The sequence below is a fragment of the Rattus rattus genome, chromosome 17 (assembly GCF_011064425.1).
Source record: "Rattus rattus isolate New Zealand chromosome 17, Rrattus_CSIRO_v1, whole genome shotgun sequence".
Classification (NCBI taxonomy): Eukaryota; Metazoa; Chordata; class Mammalia; order Rodentia; family Muridae; genus Rattus; species Rattus rattus.
The window spans coordinates 48,359,328-48,380,981 of record NC_046170.1 but is presented as its reverse complement, the minus strand read 5'-3'; the positions used below and the strand labels follow the sequence as shown (position 1 = coordinate 48,380,981).

At 40.8% G+C, this 21,654-nt stretch overlaps 1 protein-coding gene across 1 annotated transcript in view; it reads right to left on the bottom strand.

Annotated features, from left to right (window-relative positions):
* Ccdc7 (coiled-coil domain containing 7) overlaps positions 1-3,518 on the bottom strand; it is a 53,130-nt gene extending 49,612 nt beyond the window's left edge. The window contains exons 1-3 of the mRNA XM_032887978.1: positions 3,246-3,518; positions 1,207-1,218; positions 395-475 (exon numbers count right to left, since the gene is read on the bottom strand). Of these exons, the coding sequence (XP_032743869.1) occupies positions 395-475; positions 1,207-1,218; positions 3,246-3,518 (366 nt within the window). The remainder of the gene's footprint in view (positions 1-394; positions 476-1,206; positions 1,219-3,245) is intronic.
* Between the last annotated feature and the right edge of the window lie 18,136 nt (positions 3,519-21,654).

The window sequence follows — 21,654 nt, the reverse complement described above, 5'->3', positions numbered from 1 at the left end:
CAGAATACACCTTATAAGAGTTTGCCCTCTCCCTCCATCATGCAGGTCCCAAGGACTGAATTCAAGTTGTCAGGCTTAATAGCAGGCATCTTTATCCAATGAACCATTTTGCTGGTGCAATGATCTTTCTTATAACCAAGGCAATCAAAATAACCAAGCTCATATTTAAACTCACCATAGAAGCAAGACTATAAAGAGTAGATTACTGAGAGTTAAGACAGAAGGAATTGGCTGAGACTGAAAAACATTAGCATTCTTCTGTCAAATGTCAAGAGAATCTCTGTGTACAGAGCAATCCATTTAGACAGTGTGTGTGGATTCTGAAGGTGAAAGTTGACCCCTTCAGCACATATTTTTTTTTTTGCATTAGCATTATAAACACATACAGACAAGCCGTCTTGTCTGAAGCCTTCTTCTTCAGGTTTTGCTGCTCTTTTTTTTTATCTTCACTGATATTTCCAAAGGTCTTCTCAAGGTAGAAACAACCTAAGAAAATGGAAAAAGTGATTTGCATTTCTTCATAGTCAAAATGCTAGAACAGTTGCACCACAATTTAACAGATGTCACTTTATTGTCAGTGGCAGAAATGTAAGTTTTCTACCCTTTGACTCATCACACATTGTCAAGTAGGTGCCCTGCTCAATAGTGTTTGAGTCTACTTCCTAGTCATGAAACATTCCAAGGCTGTATGTTCTTTATAATGAATAAATGGCTAAAAAAGGTAAGTATCTGTGAATGACTGAAGAAAGCAGACTTTTCCTTAAAGTCTGATTTTTCTCAGAATATCACTAAATAAGGAAAATGTGGTACATCTATACAATGGAATACTATTTGGCTATTAAAAACAAAGGCATCAGGAAATTTGCAGACAAAGAAATGGAACTTAAGAATATATATCATCCTGAGAGAGGAAACATAGCCAAAAAAAAGACACATGTACTCACTTATAAGTGGGCATTAGTGATAAAGTGTAGACTAACTATGCAACAATACACAGACCCAAAGAAACTGGGTAATAAGGAGATCACAAGGGAGGATTCAAAAAACTTACTCAGAAGAAGAAGCTAAGTAGTCATCTGTGGTGAATGAAGAATGAGAAATGGTTAGAAGAGGACATGATGAAGAGAATGGTGGTGGCATTAAGGTGTGGTGTAAAGAGAGTGAAAGTGGCCTAGGAGTGAGAATGGAAATCAGGATGGAGGAAATTCTGGTGACTAGCTGGAGACCAAGGATAGGAGATAATATGGGAGTCTACATGGATGAGTAGCTTAGATTCCTACAAGAAAGGAACACAGAGACTGAAATGGCCACCTCCTGTAGCCAGACAGGATTTCCAGAGGAAGAAGGAGAACATCAATCTACCCCCCAGACACCTCAACCCAAAATATGTCTTGCTCACAAGATGTACAGGGATAAAAATGGATCAGAGGGGTTGGGGATTTAGCTCAGCAGTAAGGCGCTTGCTAGCATGCGCAAGGACCTGGGTTCGGTCCCCAGCTCTGAAAAAAGGAAAAAATGGATCAGAGATTGAGGGAGCAACTAGCCAATGTCTGGCCCAACTTGAGACCATCCCATGTGAGAGAGCCAACCCTGGCACTATTAATTATACTCTGCTGTTTGCAAACAGGAACCTAGCATAACTGTCTCCTAAGGGGCTTTAAGCAGCAGCAGACTGAAGCCAATGCAGAGATCCAGCCAAACATCAGGCTGAGTCCAGGGAGTCCCTGTAGAATGAGTGAGGCATAGAAGTGGGAATGTCAGAGGGGACAAGGACAGCCCCAGGAAGTCCTACAGAGTCACGTGAACTATACCATGGAGGCTCACAGAGCTTGGGACACTAAGTAGGAAGAATGGAGGAATTTGATCTAGACACCCTACAAATTTGTAGCAAATGTACAGTCTTGATGTTCATGTGGTTGCCCTAACACGTGGAACAGGCGCTGTCACAATCTTTGATCTCCACCATTGGATCCTCTCTCCACTATTTGGACTGCCTGGTTGGACCTCAGTGGAAGACGATGTCCCTAGACTTGCTGGCACTAGATAACCCAGGGTGTTGTGGTATCCAGAGGAGGGCACAATGGGGCAGGGACTTATAAAGGTAGACTGTTAGGAGAGAAGGGAGGAGGGTGTAATGAGGATATAAAATGAACATTTAAATTTTTTTTAAATGTAAGGAACAGGAAGCAATAAAATTCAAAAGACATTCTCCACAAAAGCAAACTGCGATCTAACAGGTGTCTTAGAAGTATGATAAACTATAATATCTTTAATTTGGTGTCTTCCCTCCTTGTGACACTTAAAACCTATTACAACTTGATTGTCAATCCTTATGTAAAAAAAAACTTGGGGAAATATCAAGTGCTATAGTCTGTCTTGCCCTTCTTGCTTGAAGTGCAGACAAGCATCACTACAGCTGGAATGGGATTTCAGATGCTCATACTCACAAGGTCCTACTTGGAATGGTGGCTTTAGTCTGACATTTAGAAATTTCATTTTCAGGAAGCTAGAAAGAGTGGTTTTTATCCCAGATAGTATGCTGTATGTTGAACTCCTGCTTTCCTTGGATTCTCAAATTCTAGTATGTGGTTGTCAGGGACCATGTGATGGTTTGTATAGGCTTGATCCAGGAATGGCACTATTAACAGGAATGACCTTGTTGGAGTATATGTGTCACTGTGGACATAGGCTTTAAAACCTTTACCATAGCTTCCTGAAGCCAGTCTTCTCCCTAGATGCCGTTGGAATAAGAGGTGAAACTCTCAGTTCCTCCAGCCCCATGTCTTCCTGGATGATGCCATCTTTCTGCCTTGATGGTAATGGACTGAACATCTGAACCTGTAAGCCAGTCCTAATTAAATGTTGTCCTTTATATTGAGTTGTCTTGGTCATGGTGTCTGTTCATAGCAGTAAAGCCATAGACAGACCACTTTAAGGTATCATCACTCTGGATATTGTCTAATGACTTCCTCTGGAACACATTCTATATGAGTTTTCATGATTCACTGCCAGAAGAACTAAGAATGTCTCAGATAACTTGGGTCAGATAACAATCTATAGCCTTGGTCCCATTTTCCTTCTGATTTCTCTTCACATGCTGGGCATAATAAATCTTAACATTGGCATAATAATATACTGAGTCCATCATAAATATAGCTGATTCTCATGCTGGCTTACAGCAAATCCCCCAGCTAGTGACCATGTTGGGAACTCTACCAGTAGAAGACAAAGGAAAAAAACCTTACCGTCTTCAGGTTTTGGGTAATATTCCTGACCATTTCATGACTTGATATTAACTCCTTTGTCTTACTCAATGGTATTGGCAAGGCAAACCGTACAATTGACTCTCCTGTGGGTGGAGACCTCAGGACCATTGGTTCAATTTTAGCATCTGTAGACTTGATACTATGTTTTTCTTTCAGTGCAGGTGATAAATTCAGTTGTCCTTTCTTAAAAGGTAATTCTGGAACACTGGTCAATTTCTTACTAATGGTGGATGGATGCATTGCCTGATTCATTTTTGTGGCTGATTCAGCTTCAAATTAAATGTGAACAATTCAGTACCTCCCTGTGAAGAAAATGATAAGAAATTCAGAGGAAAAACACACACTGCTTCATGTAATATATCAACAAAATTATTTAAATTAATCCATATACTATGCTCAAGTGTTATTTGTGTGTGGGAGATTCAGGAAGAAGAAAGAAGGCAGAGGCAATAAATAAGACATTGTTTTCAGAAAGAGAAAAATTCTGTTTTTCCCCTACAATGGATGTCTCAATATGTAACATTATTTTAAAAGTTACAGTGTGGTAAAGAAAACAGACCAGAAAGGTTTAAGCTTTCATTCATGAACGTTTTTCGTCTTTGCTACATGATTAAGACTAAGAACAATATCTCCTCCCACAGAATGTGAAAACCTGTGTCAGACCATGATGATTGTGGATATGGTGACCTAATTAAGATATAATAATGTAGCTTTGTGGTCTTACACTCAACACAAATAGGCTAGGGCTTATACATTATAAACGGATGTATTTGGGGCTTTAAAATGAAAATAGTACAAATAAAAATGGATCACATAATTGACTATTCCCCAAGATAGGTTAGTAAGATAGGAGATGAGATGGAAGGATATGATACACAGCACCAGGAACACAAAAGCAAAGCAATGCAGAGAAAATACGAAAGAAATGAAGAGCAAAACTAAGAGATAAACGAATTCTGTAAATACTGACAGACTGATAGGAAGAGATCCAAAGGAAAAGAAAGATGAAACAGATAGGGAAAACACTCCAAATAAAAATAAAGATGAATGTCTGAGACATAAAGTGTACCGAATATATACACTTTAAAAAAAACAGATAAGGGCTGGAGATGGTTCAGCAGTTAAGAGCACTGACTGCTCTTCCAGAGGTCCTGAGTTCAATTCCCAGCAACCACATGGTGGCTCACAACCATCTGTAATGGGATCTGATGCCCTCTTCTGCTGTGTCTGAAGATAACTACAGTTTACTCATATAAATAAAAATAAATAAATACATCTTTAAAGAAAAGAACACATAAAATATTCTCAGAAAACTAATAGAAAAGAAAACACAGAACAAAAGAGAAAGTACAAAATCTTACAGAAAATGGAGCATATCATTGAGACAATATGGGAAAATCAATAGTATCATTGAATATTTCTCTCTTATATTTTATGTATTTGAGTACACTGTCACTGTTTTCAGACCCATCAGAAGAGGGCATGAGATCCCATTACAGATGATTGTGAGCCACCATGTGGTTGATGGGCATTGAACTCAGGACATCAGGAAGAGTAGTCAGTGCTCTTAACCACTGAGCCACCTCCCCTACCCTGATTTAATATTTCTTCTCATAAGATTTTAAATGTTATCTAAATTTCAAACTCATTAAGGACCAACAAATAAATGTGGTTTAAAGAATAAACCAGCTAAGGAGCTGTGACTAGGTTCAGTGGTCCTAAGCTAAGAATGAACCAGCTAAGTCTGGGACTAGAGTCCAAGCACCCTGCCATGACCAACTTAGTCAGAGCTCGTGCTGAAGGAACAAAGCCTGAATGAAGGCTCTAGTGGAAGTGGCTGTATAGGTTGTGCAGTTTGTCAGGGCTAGGATGCCCCAAACTAGGAACACATTAAGTTGGCCATGTGGTGGTCACCTCTCATCATCAAGAGTCAAAGCCTGGCCAGCAAGGTTGTAGTTTCTCCAGTCACAGGGTTGTTCATCTTAGCTTGGTGTTCTAAACTGGGTTCTTCCAAACGCAGGAGAGTGGCCACAAAAAGATGATCAATCCCAATCAGCTTCCTAACCTCAGCATTTTCTGGGCATTCAGGCAGTGTGAGGATTGTAGCAGCTGGGAGTTCTCTCCTGCTGTCTCTCAGGCCAGGGACCAGGGTGTTACCACTGCTTGCTCTGCAACCCCTCCTATATCTTATTCAAAAGCAAGCTTCTTTCCCTTCTCCATTGAGAGCTCTGTCTCAGCAATCCAAAGTGTGTCCTCCCCAGCTCCTACAGCGCTCCCAGTAGTAAAAGCCTGAGACATTCATTCTTGGCTTAGTTCTTTTCCCCTTTGGTAGATAACAACTGATCCTATCCTCTTAATTTAAAACAAAGGGATTTATCCATTCAGATCACCAACTCCTTGATCATGTCTGTGTGACTTCCCCACCCATCTGCGGTCCAGTTTCCCTGGGCTCCATTTTCCAGCTTCCAGGGAATCTAGTCAGTCTCACCCCTGAATGGGAGTTCAGACAGATCCAGTTCAGGATTTTCCCTCCTGAAAGGCAGCTCCAAGTCAGCCAGACAACTGGATGTGAGGTAAGAACCTGGTATCTCTACTCAATTCTCCAAGAAGATGAAAAAGAATCACACAAAGCTCACTGCGATAAGCTACCCCACAGATGGTTCCTCTCTCTTTAATCCTGAGCCTCTGGAGTTGGCCACAGAACAACTCAAGAGAGGAAGAAGATTCATTCCCATGCAACTAGGAGCCATTCTTTTGTCAAGGAGGACTACTTACAGTTGTGCTGCAGGATCTGTTATCCCCTCTGTGCCCTCATCATCTTGAAGGTAAGTTGTGAATTGTATGCCATGTTGGGTTTGTGTGAATGCACTGTGCTCTTAAGGAGGATCTGGATGCTGTCAAGGAAGAGTAGAACAAAAAACAAATCTAAACGGGAAACCTCACCTTAGCAAACCCCAAACATAATACAGGAGTATTGAGCAAATGAAATCAACTTTAGAAATGATGATCTGGGCTCTAATACAGTCAGGACCAGCATCGCAGAGATGAGTATGCAGATATTTCTGTTGAGTCTCAGTTAAGCATCTCAAAAACAGTGCTAATTTAGGTGCTTGCCCACCACTGGAGAGGGACTTCAAAAGAGTGCCATTTCCATTAGGAATGCCTTAAACAGTGTTCATCGTATTTTGGAGACAATATGGAAGACTAGATGTCCAGAATGGAATTTTGGCACAGTGATATGGAGAGTAACCTAAGTAACTAGATTATTCCATTAACTTCGGCCACACCTCAACCTGACGAAAAAAAAAATTACCCACACAACAAAGTAAGCTTGGCCTGAGAGTCTTGAATAACTCTGAGTGTAAAGTAGGATTTCTAAGATCTGAATTGTCAGCTTCTGCTTCTTTGTTCCTAGTCCCCATTTAATCCCAATTTCAAACTACATAACTCCTGTTGGGGATTTTTCTCAAATCTCCTTCAGGATTTATACGCATGAAAAGTATTTAGCAGAGAACTACATTTCCCTTTAAATGTGCTCCAGTGGTTCTCAACCTTCCTAATGTTGCAATGCTTCAATACAGTTGCTCATGTTGTGGTGACCCCCAAACTTAGAATTATTTTCATAGCTATTTCATAACTATAATTTTGCTTCTATTGTGAATTGTAAATATTTGATATGCAGGAAGTCTGATAGGCAACTCCTATGAAAGGGTCATTCTACCCCCAAAAGGAGGGTCTTGGGCTTTTTTTTTCTGTTTGTTTTGTCCTGTTCTGTTTTTTTTATTATTCTATGTTGTTATTTTCTATTATAGATGCAGATTCATTTTCTAATGAGAGTAAAAGAAGGGATGTGGATTGGGGTGGATAGGGAAGCGGAAGGATCTGGGAGGAGTTAAGAGAAGAAACCCATAATAAGAATACATTGTACGAAAAAATCTATTTTCCATCAAAAATTAGTAGTCCCATAAAATAAATCATTTTTGTAAAAGTCTCAAATACTTAATTTCTCAAATAGGTTGGGCATAATTTCTAATGAAGAAAATACTTATTGATACAATTGTGGACTTAAAATGCAAATAGTTTTTTTTGTAGGCTTTTGCGAATATTTCAGCCAACAGAAAACACTTCAGGTAAAAGTTTAAGAGACACCTTATAAACTTTTAAATATGCACACCCAGTGACAGGGATATACATTTCAAATATGTGTGAGGAAAACAATGAAGCTTGGTGTCTGGAACATGAATGACAGCAGCAATTTCAGGGACTCCAAAGACACCAAAACCTACTTCACTTAAGTCTCCTAGACAACAATTTTCAGAGAGGAAATAGAAGGAACATGAATATAGGAAGTTAAGAGAAATGTAGCTAAAATAGAGAGGCTAATTCCTGTATTACTAGACAGAGTAAAGGTGGTCAAGGGGAGTTTCCTAGTGAGAAAAAGTATCGAGTTTTCATGTTGCTATGGGGTAAAATGAGTTATGCCCCAGATATGCAGAACCTGTGAATGTGTCCTTGTTTGGCATTAGGGCGGTTGAAAATGTCATCAGGTTGAGTTCACAATAGACCGGAACAGGCCCCAATCTCAGCGTTTTCCTATACAAAGTAAATAAATGGACACAGACACACAGACAGCAGAATATCCCTGCATTTGAGGCAGATATTGGCTCATACACGGGTCTCTAAGCCGAAGGAAGTAATGGGTGCAAGCAACCAGCAGAAGTGAGCAGAGCAGCACACACTCGTCTCCCTACAACTCTCTAGGCAAAACCTGCCCTGGAAACACCTGAAGCCTGAGTTTCTAATCTAGGAACGGGGAGTGATGAACTTCCATTTCAAGCCACAAAGTCTGTGCTACCTTGTTGCACCAGCCTTAGGAAACACACACTAGGATGTGAAAAGGAACTAATGGGAAGTGGTTTCTGACTGGTGGAGATCCAATAGCTGGACAAATACCCCTAAGGAACAAGAAGGGGCCTTAAATATGGCAGCTGTTCCTCGGGACTCATCACTGGGAAAGCTCTTGCAGGAGAGCCTAATGCTCACCTTTACCATTTCAGGAAGTCACCCCTCCCACCCGCTGCCCTCTGAGAGGGGTACCTGCTGAGGCTGTTGGCAGTTGTCTTACTGGGTGACTTGACTTTGGGGAGGCAGGCTGGAGGTGAGAATCTATTTGCCTGAGAAAGTTGTAAATCCTGAGTCTCCTAGATCTCTTTGGAAGACTCCAGCAAACTCCCCGGACAACTGCTCTGCCCCAGTACAAACTGACATCTGTGCTGAAAGGGAAAAGTGGGCCTTTGGGCCCCGGGTGGTAACAACGGACCACAGGGCACGCGCCTGGCCCACCCTGATCCCTGGCGCACAGGGGAGCCAAAAAGATCACAAGGCCACAGGGCGTGGCGCGTGGGCTGTGGCTCACCAGGATCCCTCATGCCCACTGATGAAGCAAAGACCAAGACTCGAGGATGCAAGCAGCTGCCTCCAGCTCTGCTGCCTTCGTGCCCTGGCAGCTACAAGGAGTCAAGTGTGGGTGCCAGGGATCATGGAAGCCTAGAACATGGAAGCCACACTTCCGATGTTAAAAGAAAGCCAACAGAGAGCTTGCGCCGCCCTGCCAGCCAACAAGAAACAGTGATTTTTTTCCAGAGTGGAAGAGGTGAGAGAGTGACAGATCTAGGTTTTCATAGAACACGAAACAAATACATACAGACCAAGGTAAATAAAATAGGTTGAAATGAACTAAAGGAGAGGTGAGGAGAGGTGAGCCATTAAGCAGCTTCTTGTGCTAAAGACTCTCATCAGGAGCACCCTTGGAGTTGCAATGTCATTATGTAATTGTAGGTGTTACCTGTAACAGCTGCGGGTATTCTGAGAAAGAAGAGAAGGTGCTTATATGTAGTAGAAAATGAACACAGTCGGGATGATATTGGAATATGAAGTCTGAGGTACCAACAGTGTCACTGACTTGGGGTATGTGCTGATAAATGCTTGTTGATGCATGAATAAGCCAATATTTATGCCAGCTAAAGTACATTAGGTAAAGACAATATTCTGTTTATTTAAGTTTTCTGTGTAAAAAATTTTATTTTTCAAGAACCTTTGGGAGATTCATAGACAAACACTGATCTTTATAACTACAAATGTAGCAGTTCAATTATCAATATAAAGCTTAAGCCGCTTGACTATAAGTATTATTTATTAAGTATATTGGGAAACACCTGAAAAGAACCTAGAGTTTCTGGGTCTGAAGTCTGGTGGTGAAGAGAGGTAATCTGGCTTTTCCTTGCCTCATCCCGAGTTTATTAGCTATGAGAGAAGATGAAAAGGGTTGAACTTATGTGCTAGGATGATGTATAACAACTGCATAGCCTGTCCCAAGGTCGTGAACTTCTAACGTCATTGAAGAGGTGTCTGCCCTGTTAGAATTTCCGATGTATTTACTCAACAGCTTTTAGTGCCCTTGAAAACTTGCTTTTGTTGAAAATATTAAGACATGCTAGCCTATTTCCTTTGACTTATAGAAATGTGTTATAATATACTGGGTTGAAGAGTCATGCCTCTTATCTCAGCATTCGGGAGGCTGAGACAAAAGAATTTCCCTGACTTTGAAGCTGGCCTAGGTTACATAGTAAGCTCAAAGCCAGCATTGGGTATAGAGTATAACCTAATCTCAAAAGACCAAACCAATTTGTAAAGTTCGTTGTCAAGGATGCTATTGGTAATATTAATTCTTCTGAGCTTACTCTATAATTGACAAGCTTGATATAACTCACTACTCCTTAGTAACAAGGCAGTAGGGTAAGCAGAAGTATAAACATAAAACCTATAGGTCGAGGTATAGCCCAGGGAGGGGGAAGCAGTGATTGTACACAATTAAGGAGCACGGTATGGTATATTGTTACTCTCACATAAAGGAACCTGACTGTTAGTGCCAATTACTATATAAGAGATATAAACTTATAAGCTGGAAACAGTGAGAATCCTAAAGCCAGCCTAGCAACTTTGCACAGTTCTATTAATTCTCGGTCAAATGCTGCAGTCACTGTCATTCTTTTTCTAAATCTGGTTTTTGATCTCTCCCTGTGTGTTGTATTCTTTGGGACTTTCTGCATTATTATTCATTTTATGTCTTTCTGAAAAAAATTATGTCTATGTCTTTTTTTTTTAGAAAAGTGGAGCTTAGAGTTTTATCTGTTTATCTGACTTATCAGCATTGATATTCTCATATGTCTAGTTTTAAATTTTATATTTTCATGTTTAGATGACACGTGGTTTTGTGTATCATGAGTATTTATTCTCAGCTTCAATGTTTGGAAGTATGTTATAGAGCTCTCTTCATGTTTTCATACAGCCAGTCTGCTCCATTAGGTGCTTGGTTCGTTGCTGTTTCAAACAGTGTGTCTATGTACCTCTGTGGTGGCTTGAAATTCATCACGCAATCCAGGCTCCCTCTGCCTCTCAAGTGCTTCATTAAAGTTGTGAGCCACCGTGAGAATTTTCATTAGTATTTTGAATATCTACTTTAATAAAAACTTTCCCGCATTCTTTTCACAGAAGTATTAACATGTTTATTTTTGGAAGATGGCAGCTTAAGTTCAGATGCATTCAGAGACCTGGCGAATTAACTTTCCTTAGTTGTGATCTTTGGTATTATCATTGTCCATGGGGTATTTGTGGACAAACTTCCTTATACTTTTTTCTTTTAACGACAAACTTATGAGAAAAGATTCAAATAGGAATAAATGGATATGTAATTCACAAAGTGGTTAAAATGGTTCCTTGGTTAATGTGAGGTGAGAAACACAGAAAGCACAGGATCCAACTCTTAAGGTTTTGCAATAAGCTCAGAACCTCAAAGAATTATTACTTTGAAGTCCTGAGGGCCAGCAGAAAGAATGGAAACAGGGAACCTGGGGAGGAAGGAGGTTGGGAAGACCCTCAGAGACCTGGGAAGTGAGAGACTCTCAGGACTCAATGGGGGGATCTAGGATGAAAGGCCCTACAGTGGGGAGAGGGAACTTATTGAATCCACCTCCAGCAGTAAGACAGGGCATCAAGTGAGGGATGGGGTTGCTATCCCACAGTCAAAGCTCTGACTCATAATTCTTCCTGTTGAAAAGAAATGCAGGGATGGAAATAGGGAAGAGCCTGAGGAAAAGAAGGTCCAGCGACAGGCCCAAAGTGGGATCCAGCTCAAGGGGAGGCCCCAAGACCTGACACCGTTACTGAAGCTATGGGGTGTTCACAAAAATGGACCTACCATGGCTGCTCTCCAAAAGACCCAACAAGCAGCTGAAAGAGTCAGATGCAGATATGTGCACCCAACCAACAAACAGAAGCTGCTGAACTGTCAGTTTGAATTTGGGAAATGCTGGAGGAAGCTAAGGAGGAAAGCAACCCACTAGGAGGACCAGCAGTAGCAATTAACCTGCACCCATGAGATCTCTTAGACACTGGATCACCAACCAGGCAGCATACACCAGCTGAGATGAGGCCTCCAACACGTGTACAGCAGAGGACTCCAGGTCTGAGTTCAGTCAGAGAAGATGCACCTAACCCTCAAGAGACTGGTGGTTCTGGGAGTTCAGAGGTCTGGTGGGATGGGGACATCCTGTGGAGACAGGAGGGGGAAGTGCGGGGTGGGGATGGAACCTTTGGGGGGGGAGTGGACTGGGGAGGGAATCAAATCTGGAGTGTAAAAATAAATAAATAAATAAATAAATAAGTAAGTAAGTAAATAAAAATAGAAAAATCAAATAATTTTAAATGTTTTATTTTTTTGAGAGTTTTTCATTCATGCATTCTGTATTTATATAACTTCCACCACACTCTCTCTCAGCTTTTCCTGAATACCTCAACACCCTCTCAAATTTATCACCTCTTATTTAATTATTATTGCTACATATAGATTATAACATACTGAGTTAATTTAGAGGTGTTCCTATGTACATGTGTTTAGGGCTAAATGCTTAAGGATTGGATAACATATCATGGTCCATTCTCTGGAGAAAACTGTTTCTTAGTAACCATGGATTGGCTGTAGTTCACCTACCAATGTATCTTATGAAATTTCTCCCATTGGTATTGGCATGTTGACTGTTATTATCATTATGCAGATTTTATTTAGACAGCCAGAATTGTGAAGATTTCATAGATGTCATTTCCCTTTCATGTGTAAAAGCCACTATCTTACAGTAGACAGCATCATGGTCCTTTAGCTCCTTCTGCTTGTTCTGTGATGCTCCATGAGCCATAGGTCTAGGGTTTGCACTGCAGATGTTCCAGTTGGGGGAGCATATCTCGTGGTCACTTATTCTTTGCACTTTGATCAGTATTTGTAATAGTTTTCATCTGCCTCAAAAGGAGCTTCTTTGATGAAGGGTGAGAGCTACCGTTACATGTGGCCATAAGGTTATATCTTTAGAATACAGTTAAGAACTATGTTGGTTTAGGACAATGATAGTCGTTTCTCCTGTAGCGTCTATGACCCCTCTAGCCACAGACGGTTGACTAGGCTTACAGTACCAGGCACAAATTCATTCCCACTGTACAGTCCAATTAGATAGCTACTGGTTACCACCAAGGTAATAGTGCCACTTATTGGTACATCTTAACAAGCTGGTCATTGCTGTGGCTCTAGGCTTTATATCTTGTTGGGAGTGATGCCCTTGAAGCCCTCCATTGTTGATGTTTTTATTATGGTTAGAATTAAGTATGACTAGGTTCATGGAAAATCCCCAGCCAGCTGCAGAAGACTAATACAAACCTGGTGGTCAATATAAATAATAATATGATAAAGTTCTCCTGCTGACTAATAATATGACAAACCTGTGACCTTTCTGACATCCTGTCAACATCAGCCGATTCTCTGACCACACGAATACTGTGTCCTTGGCCTGCGTAAATGTTTCACACTTCCCCCCTCCCTCTGTTACCCAGGTTATGGTATAAATTCAGCCTTGGGGAAAAATAAAATTGTTGCCTTGATCAGACTCTTGTCTTGGCGTCCTTCTTCGTGTCTCTTGTCCCCCATTCTCTTCCAGGTACACCCAACACCCTTCGCTTACAATATCTAGGTAGGAATATTGATTGCTTTTCTCCCTTGGTCATTTTCATATCTAATACTATGAGAGGAGGCTGCCACATCAGTTATAGCTTGATTTCCCTAAGTTCTATGTCTACAGTGTGTGGTGTTTTCTGAAAATAGGGTCTTACCTTCAATGTTTTTAGACAACCAAGGGAAACAGAAATACCATTTTGTTTTGGGAACCTCTTAAATACCTCCAAATAAAAACTCAAAGGGAGGTTTCCCAAGCCTTGTACTAAGGATTTGGTGAGATAGTCTATGACTACTGCAAGAACATTGGTTCTTTTTGATCACCTCATCATCTATTTCCTCTTCCCAATAGAGATGCTGCTTTGAGTTATCTTTTACTTTATACATAGATTATGGACAGAGTTCCCTTTGAATTTACCCAAACAGTTCAGACCAATGTCCAACATAATTCTTGCTTTGCATTGAGGAAATTTTAGTTGGTTAACGCATGTTCAGTAAACATCACAATCCTCATTATTTCACGAACAAGTATTTTGTAGTTCTTAATGAAAAGCTATAGAGTTTGTCTTTCAAGAAATAATCAGTTGTTGGTTTATCCAGGTGGTTTAAAGGTGGTTTTTAGGAGTAGTCTATAAGTATCAAGTCATCTACAGAGAGACTGCATTTCTTTTTTTCCCCCCATCTTTATTAACTTGGGTATTTCTTATTTACATTTCAAGTGTTATTCCCTTTCCCGGTTTCCTGGCCAACATCCCCCTAACCCTTCCCCTCCTCTCTATGGGTGTTCCCTTCCCCATCCTCCCCCCATTACCGCCCTCCCCACAACAATCACATTCACTGGGGGTTCAGCCTTGGCAGGACCAAGGGCTTCCCCTTCCACTGGTGCTCTTACTAGGCTATTCATTGCTACCTATGAGGTTGGAGCGCAGGGTCAGTCCATGTATAGTCTGAAGACTGCATTTCTTTTGTTTATCTCTTACCTGCCGTAGCCTGTTGATGCCAAAGTATCGACACAGTTCTTTTCTATTATTCTGACTTAAAATGAAGAGCTGGTTTCCTTGAGATAACAGCCATCCATATTAATTTTAGTTCTCCTTCAATTAAAAAAATAGGATTAGCTTCTTTAATGGAGAAAAATATAGCTTTATAGCCTTAAACTGATATGAGCCACTAATAGACAATAAATATGGTCTTATCTATTTTAGTTCTTATTTGATATACATTGCAAATTACATTTTCTGAAGCAGTTTTAGCATGGTAGTAGCATAGTATTGACTATTTTTCACACTCTTTTTATGCAACCTGCACTGTACTTTCCTAACATAGTTCTTATTAAGGACAGGCAATGCTTAGTTTTTTTCAACCCTTCCTTTTATATTTTGAAAATTCATCTTAATAGGAAAATAAAACAAAACAACAAAATGAGTCTTCTCTGGGTGACCCTCTAACAATGTCTATTTCTGCCAGAATGAGTAAAGGAAAATTTTGAAGAAGGGCATTAGTGTTGTTCCCTTCTGCTTTGTACTTCTGAATTGCAGCTTTTGTAGTTTTGTAGATTAGTGTTAGCCTTATGCTGACAGCGAGGATTCTTCCCATAAAAGCAGAATTCTTCTTGTGTCATTATACAGACATCCCTTTGAATACCATTAAAATAAGGCCATTTATTTCTCTTTGTACTTTAAGAAAAGAGTAGTAGAAACCAAAAGGACCCAAGGGAGATGATGGTTGCCTCAGAAAATGTCTATAGACATTCCTGGGCTCCAGAACTGTGTCCAGTCCATACATTTGTACAACTTATCCAGTAACTGGCATTAACTATGAGTTTCCTGTATGTGAAAGTAACAATATATCATACCGTGCTCCTTAATTGTGTACAATCACTGCTTCCCCCTCCCTGGGCTATACCTCGACCTATAGGTTTTATGTTTATACTTCTGCTTACCCTACTGCCTTGTTACTAAGGAGTAGTGAGTTATATCAAGCTTGTCAATTATAGAGTAAGCTCAGAAGAATTAATATTACCAATAGCATCCTTGACAACGAACTTTACAAATTGGTTTGGTCTTTTGAGATTAGGTTATACTCTATACCCAATGCTGGCTTTGAGCTTACTATGTAACCTAGGCCAGCTTCAAAGTCAGGAAATTCTTTTGTCTCAGCCTCCCTAATGCTGAGATAAGAGGCATGACTCTTCAACCCAGTATATTATAACACATTTCTATAAGTCAAAGGAAATAGGCTAGCATGTCTTAATATTTTCAACAAAAGCAAGTTTTCAAGGGCACTAAAAGCTGTTGAGTAAATACATCGGAAATTCTAACAGGGCAGACACCTCTTCAATGACGTTAGAAGTTCACGACCTTGGGACAGGCTATGCAGTTGTTATACATCATCCTAGCACATAAGTTCAACCCTTTTCATCTTCTCTCATAGCTAATAAACTCGGGATGAGGCAAGGAAAAGCCAGATTACCTCTCTTCACCACCAGACTTCAGACCCAGAAACTCTAGGTTCTTTTCAGGTGTTTCCCAATATACTTAATAAATAATACTTATAGTCAAGCGACTTGGCTTTATATTGATAATTGAACTGCTACATTTGTAGTTATAAAGATCAGTGTTTGTCTATGAATCTCCCAAAGGTTCTTGAAAAATAAAAATTTTTACACAGAAAACTTAAATAAACAGAATATTGTCTTTACCTAATGTACTTTAGCTGGCATAAATATTGGCTTATTCATGCATCAACAAGCATTTATCAGCACATACCCCAAGTCAGTGACACTGTTGGTACCTCAGACTTCATATTCCAATATCATCCCACTGTGTTCATTTTCTACTACATATAAGCACCTTCTCTTCTTTCTCAGAATACCAAGAGCTGTTACAGGTAACACCTACAATTACATAATGACATTGTAACTCCAAGGGTGCTCCTGATGAGAGTCTTAGCACAAGAAGCTGCTTAATGGCTCACCTCTCTCTCACCTCTCCTTTAGTTCATTTCAACCTATTTTATTTACCTTGGTCTGTATGTATTTGTTTGTGTTCTATGAAAACCTAGATCTGTCACTCTCTCACCTCTTCCACTCTGGAAAAAATCACTGTTTTTGTTGGCTGGCAGGTGGCGCAAGCTCTCTGTTGGCTTTCTTTTAACATCGAAGTGTGGCTTCCATGTTCTAGGTTTCCATGATCCCTGGCACCCACACTTGACTCCTTGTAGCTGCCAGGGCACGAAGGCAGCAGAGCTGGAGGCAGCTGCTTGCATCCTCGAGTCTTGGTCTTTGCTTCATCAGTGGGCATGAGGGATCCTGGTGAGCCACAGCCCACGCGCCACGCCCTGTGGCCTTGTGATCTTTTTGGCTCCCCTGTGCGCCAGGGATCAGGGTGGGCCAGGCGCGTGCCCTGTGGTCCGTTGTTACCACCCGGGGCCCAAAGGCCCACTTTTCCCTTTCAGCACAGATGTCAGTTTGTACTGGGGCAGAGCAGTTGTCCGGGGAGTTTGCTGGAGTCTTCCAAAGAGATCTAGGAGACTCAGGATTTACAACTTTCTCAGGCAAATAGATTCTCACCTCCAGCCTGCCTCCCCAAAGTCAAGTCACCCAGTAAGACAACTGCCAACAGCCTCAGCAGGTACCCTCTCAGAGGGCAGCGGTGGAGGGGTGACTTCCTGAAATGGTAAAGGTGAGCATTAGGCCTCCTGCAAGAGCTTTCCCAGTGATGAGTCCTGAGGAACAGCTGCCATATTTAAGGCCCTTCTTGTTCCTTAGGGGTATTTGTCCAGCTATTGGATCTCCACCAGTCAGAAACCACTTCCCATTAGTTCCTTTTCACATCCTAGTGTGTGTTTCCTAAGGCTGGTGCAACAAGGTAGCACAGACTTTGTGGCTTGAAATGGAAGTTCATCACTCCCCGTTCCTAGATTAGAAACTCAGGCTTCAGGTGTTTCCAGGGCAGGTTTTGCCTAGAGAGTTGTAGGGAGACGAGTGTGTGCTGCTCTGCTCACTTCTGCTGGTTGCTTGCACCCATTACTTCCTTCGGCTTAGAGACCCGTGTATGAGCCAATATCTGCCTCAAATGCAGGGATATTCTGCTGTCTGTGTGTCTGTGTCCATTTATTTACTTTGTATAGGAAAACGCTGAGATTGGGGGCCTGTTCCGGGTCTATTGTGAACTCAACCGATGACATTTTCAACCGCTAATGCCAAACAAGGACACATTCACAGGTTCTGCATATCTGGGGCATAACTCATTTTACCCTATAGCAACATGAAAACTCGATACTTTTTCCTTCTAGGAAACCCCTGACCACCTTTACTCTGTCTAGTAATACAGAATTAGCCTCTATTTTAGCTACATTTCTTTAACTTCCTATATTCATGTTCCTTCTATTTCCTCTCTGAAAATTGTTGTCTAGGGAGACTTAAGTGAAGTAGGTTTTGGTGTCTTTTGAGTCCCTGAAATTGTTGCTGTCATTCATGTTCCAGACACCAAGCTTCATTGTTTTCCTCACACATATTTGAAATGTATCCCTGTCACTGGGTGTGCATATTTAAAAGTTTATAAGGTGTCTCTTAAACTTTTACCTGAAGTGTTTTCTGTTGGCTGAAATATTCGCAAAAGCCTACAAAAAAAACTATTTGCATTTTAAGTCCACAATTGTATCAATAAGTATTTTCTTCATTAGAAATTATGCCCAACCTATTTGAGAAATTAAGTATTTGAAACTTTTACAAAAATGATTTACTTTATGAGACTACTAATTTTTGATTGAAAATAGATTTTTTTCATACAAAATATTCTTATCATGGGTTTCCTCCCAGAACTCTTCCTCCTAGATCCTCCCACTTTCCCATCAACCACAGAAGACGGTAAGGTCCCTTTGTCTTCTACTGGTAGAGTTCCCAACATGGTCACTAGCTGGGGGATTTGCTGTAAGCCAGCATGAGAATCAGCTATATTTATGATGGACTCAGTATATTATTATGCCAATGTTAAGATTTATTATGCCCAGCATGTGAAGAGAAATCAGAAGGAAAATGGGACCAAGGCTATAGATTGTTATCTGACCCAAGTTATCTGAGACATTCTTAGTTCTTCTGGCAGTGAATCATGAAAACTCATATAGAATGTGTTCCAGAGGAAGTCATTAGACAATATCCAGAGTGATGATACCTTAAAGTGAATCTGTCTGTGGCTTTACTGCTATGAACAGACACCATGACCAAGACAACTCAATATAAAGGACAACATTTAATTAGGACTGGCTTACAGGTTCAGATGTTCAGTCCATTACCATCAAGGCAGAAAGATGGCATCATCCAGGAAGACATGGGGCTGGAGGAACTGAGAGTTTCACCTCTTATTCCAACGGCATCTAGGAGAAGACTGGCTTCCAGGAAGCTATGGTAAAGGTTTTAAAGCCTATGTCCACAGTGACACATATGCTCCCAACAAGGTCATTCCTGGTAATAGTGCCATTCCCTGGATCAACCCTATACAAACCATCGCATGGTCCCCTGACAACCCACATACTAGAATTTGAGAATCCAAGGAAAGCAGGAGTTCAACACTCACAGCATACTATCTGGGATAAAAACCACTCTTTCTAGCTTCCTGAAAATGAAATTTCTAAATGTCAGACTAAAGCCACCATTCCAAAGTGGGACCTTGTGAGCATCGAGCATCGAAACTCCCATTCCAGCTGTAGTGATGCTTGTCTGCGCCTTCAAGCAAAGAAGGAGCAAGACAGACTATAGCACTTGATATTTCCCCAAGTACATAAGGATTGACAATCAAGTTGTAATAGGTTTTAAGTGTCACAAGGAGGGAAGACACCAAATTAAAAGATAATATAGTTTATCATACTTCCTAGAGACACCTGTTGAGATCGCATGATTTGCTTTTGTGGAGAATGTCTTTTGAATTTTATTGCTTCCTGTTCCTTACATTTATTTAAATGTTCATTTTATATCCTCATTACACCCTCCTCCCTTCTCTCCTAACAGTCTACCTTTATAAGTCCCTGCCCCATTGTGCCCTCCTCTGGATACCACAACACCCTGGGTTATCTAGTGCCAGCAAGTCTAGGGACATCGTCTTCCACTGAGGTCCAACCAGGCAGTCCAAATAGTGGAGAGAGGATCCAATGGTGGAGATCAAAGATTGTGACAGCGCCTGTTCCACGTGTTAGGGCAACCACATGAACATCAAGACTGTACATTTGCTACAAATTTGTAGGGTGTCTAGATCAAATTCCTCCATTCTTCCTACTTAGTGTCCCAAGCTCTGTGAGCCTCCATGGTATAGGTTACGTGACTCTGTAGGACTTCCTGGGGCTGTCCTTGTCCCCTCTGACATTCCCACTTCTATGCCTCACTCATTCTACAGGACTCCCTGGACTCAGCCTGATGTTTGGCTGGATCTCTGCATTGGCTTCAGTCTGCTGCTGCTTAAAGCCCCTTAGGAGACAGTTATGCTAGGTTCCTGTTTGCAAGCACAGCAGAGTATAATTAATAGTGCCAGGGGTTGGCTCTCTCACATGGGATGGTCTCAAGTTGGGCCAGACATTGGCTAGTTGCTCCCTCAATCTCTGATCCATTTTTTTCCTTTTTTTCAGAGCTGGGGACCGAACCCAGGTCCTTGCGCATGCTAGGCAAGCGCGCTACTGCTGAGCTAAATCCCCAACCCCTCTGATCCATTTTTATCCCTGTACATCTTGTGAGCAAGACATATTTTGGGTTGAGGTGTCTGGGGGTAGATTGATGTTCTCCCTTCTTCCTCTGGAAATCCTGTCTGGCTACAGGAGGTGGCCATTTCAGTCTCTGTGTTCCTTTCTTGTAGGAATCTAAGCTACTCATCCATGTAGACTCCCCATATTATCTCCTATCCTTGGTCTCCAGCTAGTCACCAGAATTTCCTCCATCCTGATTTCCATTCTCACTCCTAGGCCACTTTCACTCTCTTTACACCACACCTTAATGCCACCACCATTCTCTTCATCATGTCCTCTTCTAACCATTTCTCATTCTTCATTCACCACAGATGACTACTTAGCTTCTTCTTCTGAGTAAGTTTTTTGAATCCTCCCTTGGGATCTCCTTATTACCCAGTTTCTTTGGGTCTGTGTATTGTTGCATAGTTAGTCTACACTTTATCACTAATGCCCACTTATAAGTGAGTACATGTGTCTTTTTGGCTATGTGTTTCCTCTCTCAGGATGATATATATTCTTAAGTTCCATTTCTTTGTCTGCAAATTTCCTGATGCCTTTGTTTTTAATAGCCAAATAGTATTCCATTGTATAGATGTACCACATTTTCCTTATTTAGTGATATTCTGAGAAAAATCAGACTTTAAGGAAAAGTCTGCTTTCTTCAGTCATTCACAGATACTTACCTTTTTTAGCCATTTATTCATTATAAAGAACATACAGCCTTGGAATGTTTCATGACTAGGAAGTAGACTCAAACACTATTGAGCAGGGCACCTACTTGACAATGTGTGATGAGTCAAAGGGTAGAAAACTTACATTTCTGCCACTGACAATAAAGTGACATCTGTTAAATTGTGGTGCAACTGTTCTAGCATTTTGACTATGAAGAAATGCAAATCACTTTCCATTTTTCTTAGGTTGTTTCTACCTTGGAGAAGACCTTTGGAAATATCAGTGAAGATAAAGAAAAAAGAGCAGCAAAACCTGAAGAAGAAGGCTTCAGACAAGACGGCTTGTCTGTATGTGTTTATAATGCTAATGCAAAAAAAATATGTGCTGGAAGGGGTCAACTTTCACCTTCAGAATCCACACACACTGTCTAAATGGATTGCTCTGTACACAGAGATTCTCTTGTGACATTTGACAGAAGAATGCTAATGTTTTCAGTCTCAGCCAATTCCTTCTGTCTTAACTCTCAGTAATCTACTCTTTATAGTCTTGCTTCTATGGTGAGTTTTAAATATGAGCTTGGTTATTTTGATTGCCTTGGTTATAAGAAAGATCATTGCACCAGCAAAATGGTTCATTGGATAAAGATGCCTGCTATTAAGCCTGACAACTTGAATTCAGTCCTTGGGACCTGCATGATGGAGGGAGAGGGCAAACTCTTATAAGGTGTATTCTGACCTCCATGTGTGTACTTTTGCAAGCAAACATGAGCCTCACCCATAGTTAAATAATAAAATGTAAGTTTTAAAAAGTATTCTTTTCTAAACTTTAATGTAGGAAATAAAGAGTTTTGAGATTTAGTAAATTGTTGTAATTCACGTATTAACAGTGCAGTGTGGTTCTCCCTAAATTGGTTGTTCTTGTTTTTGTTTGTTTCTTTGCTTACTTTTA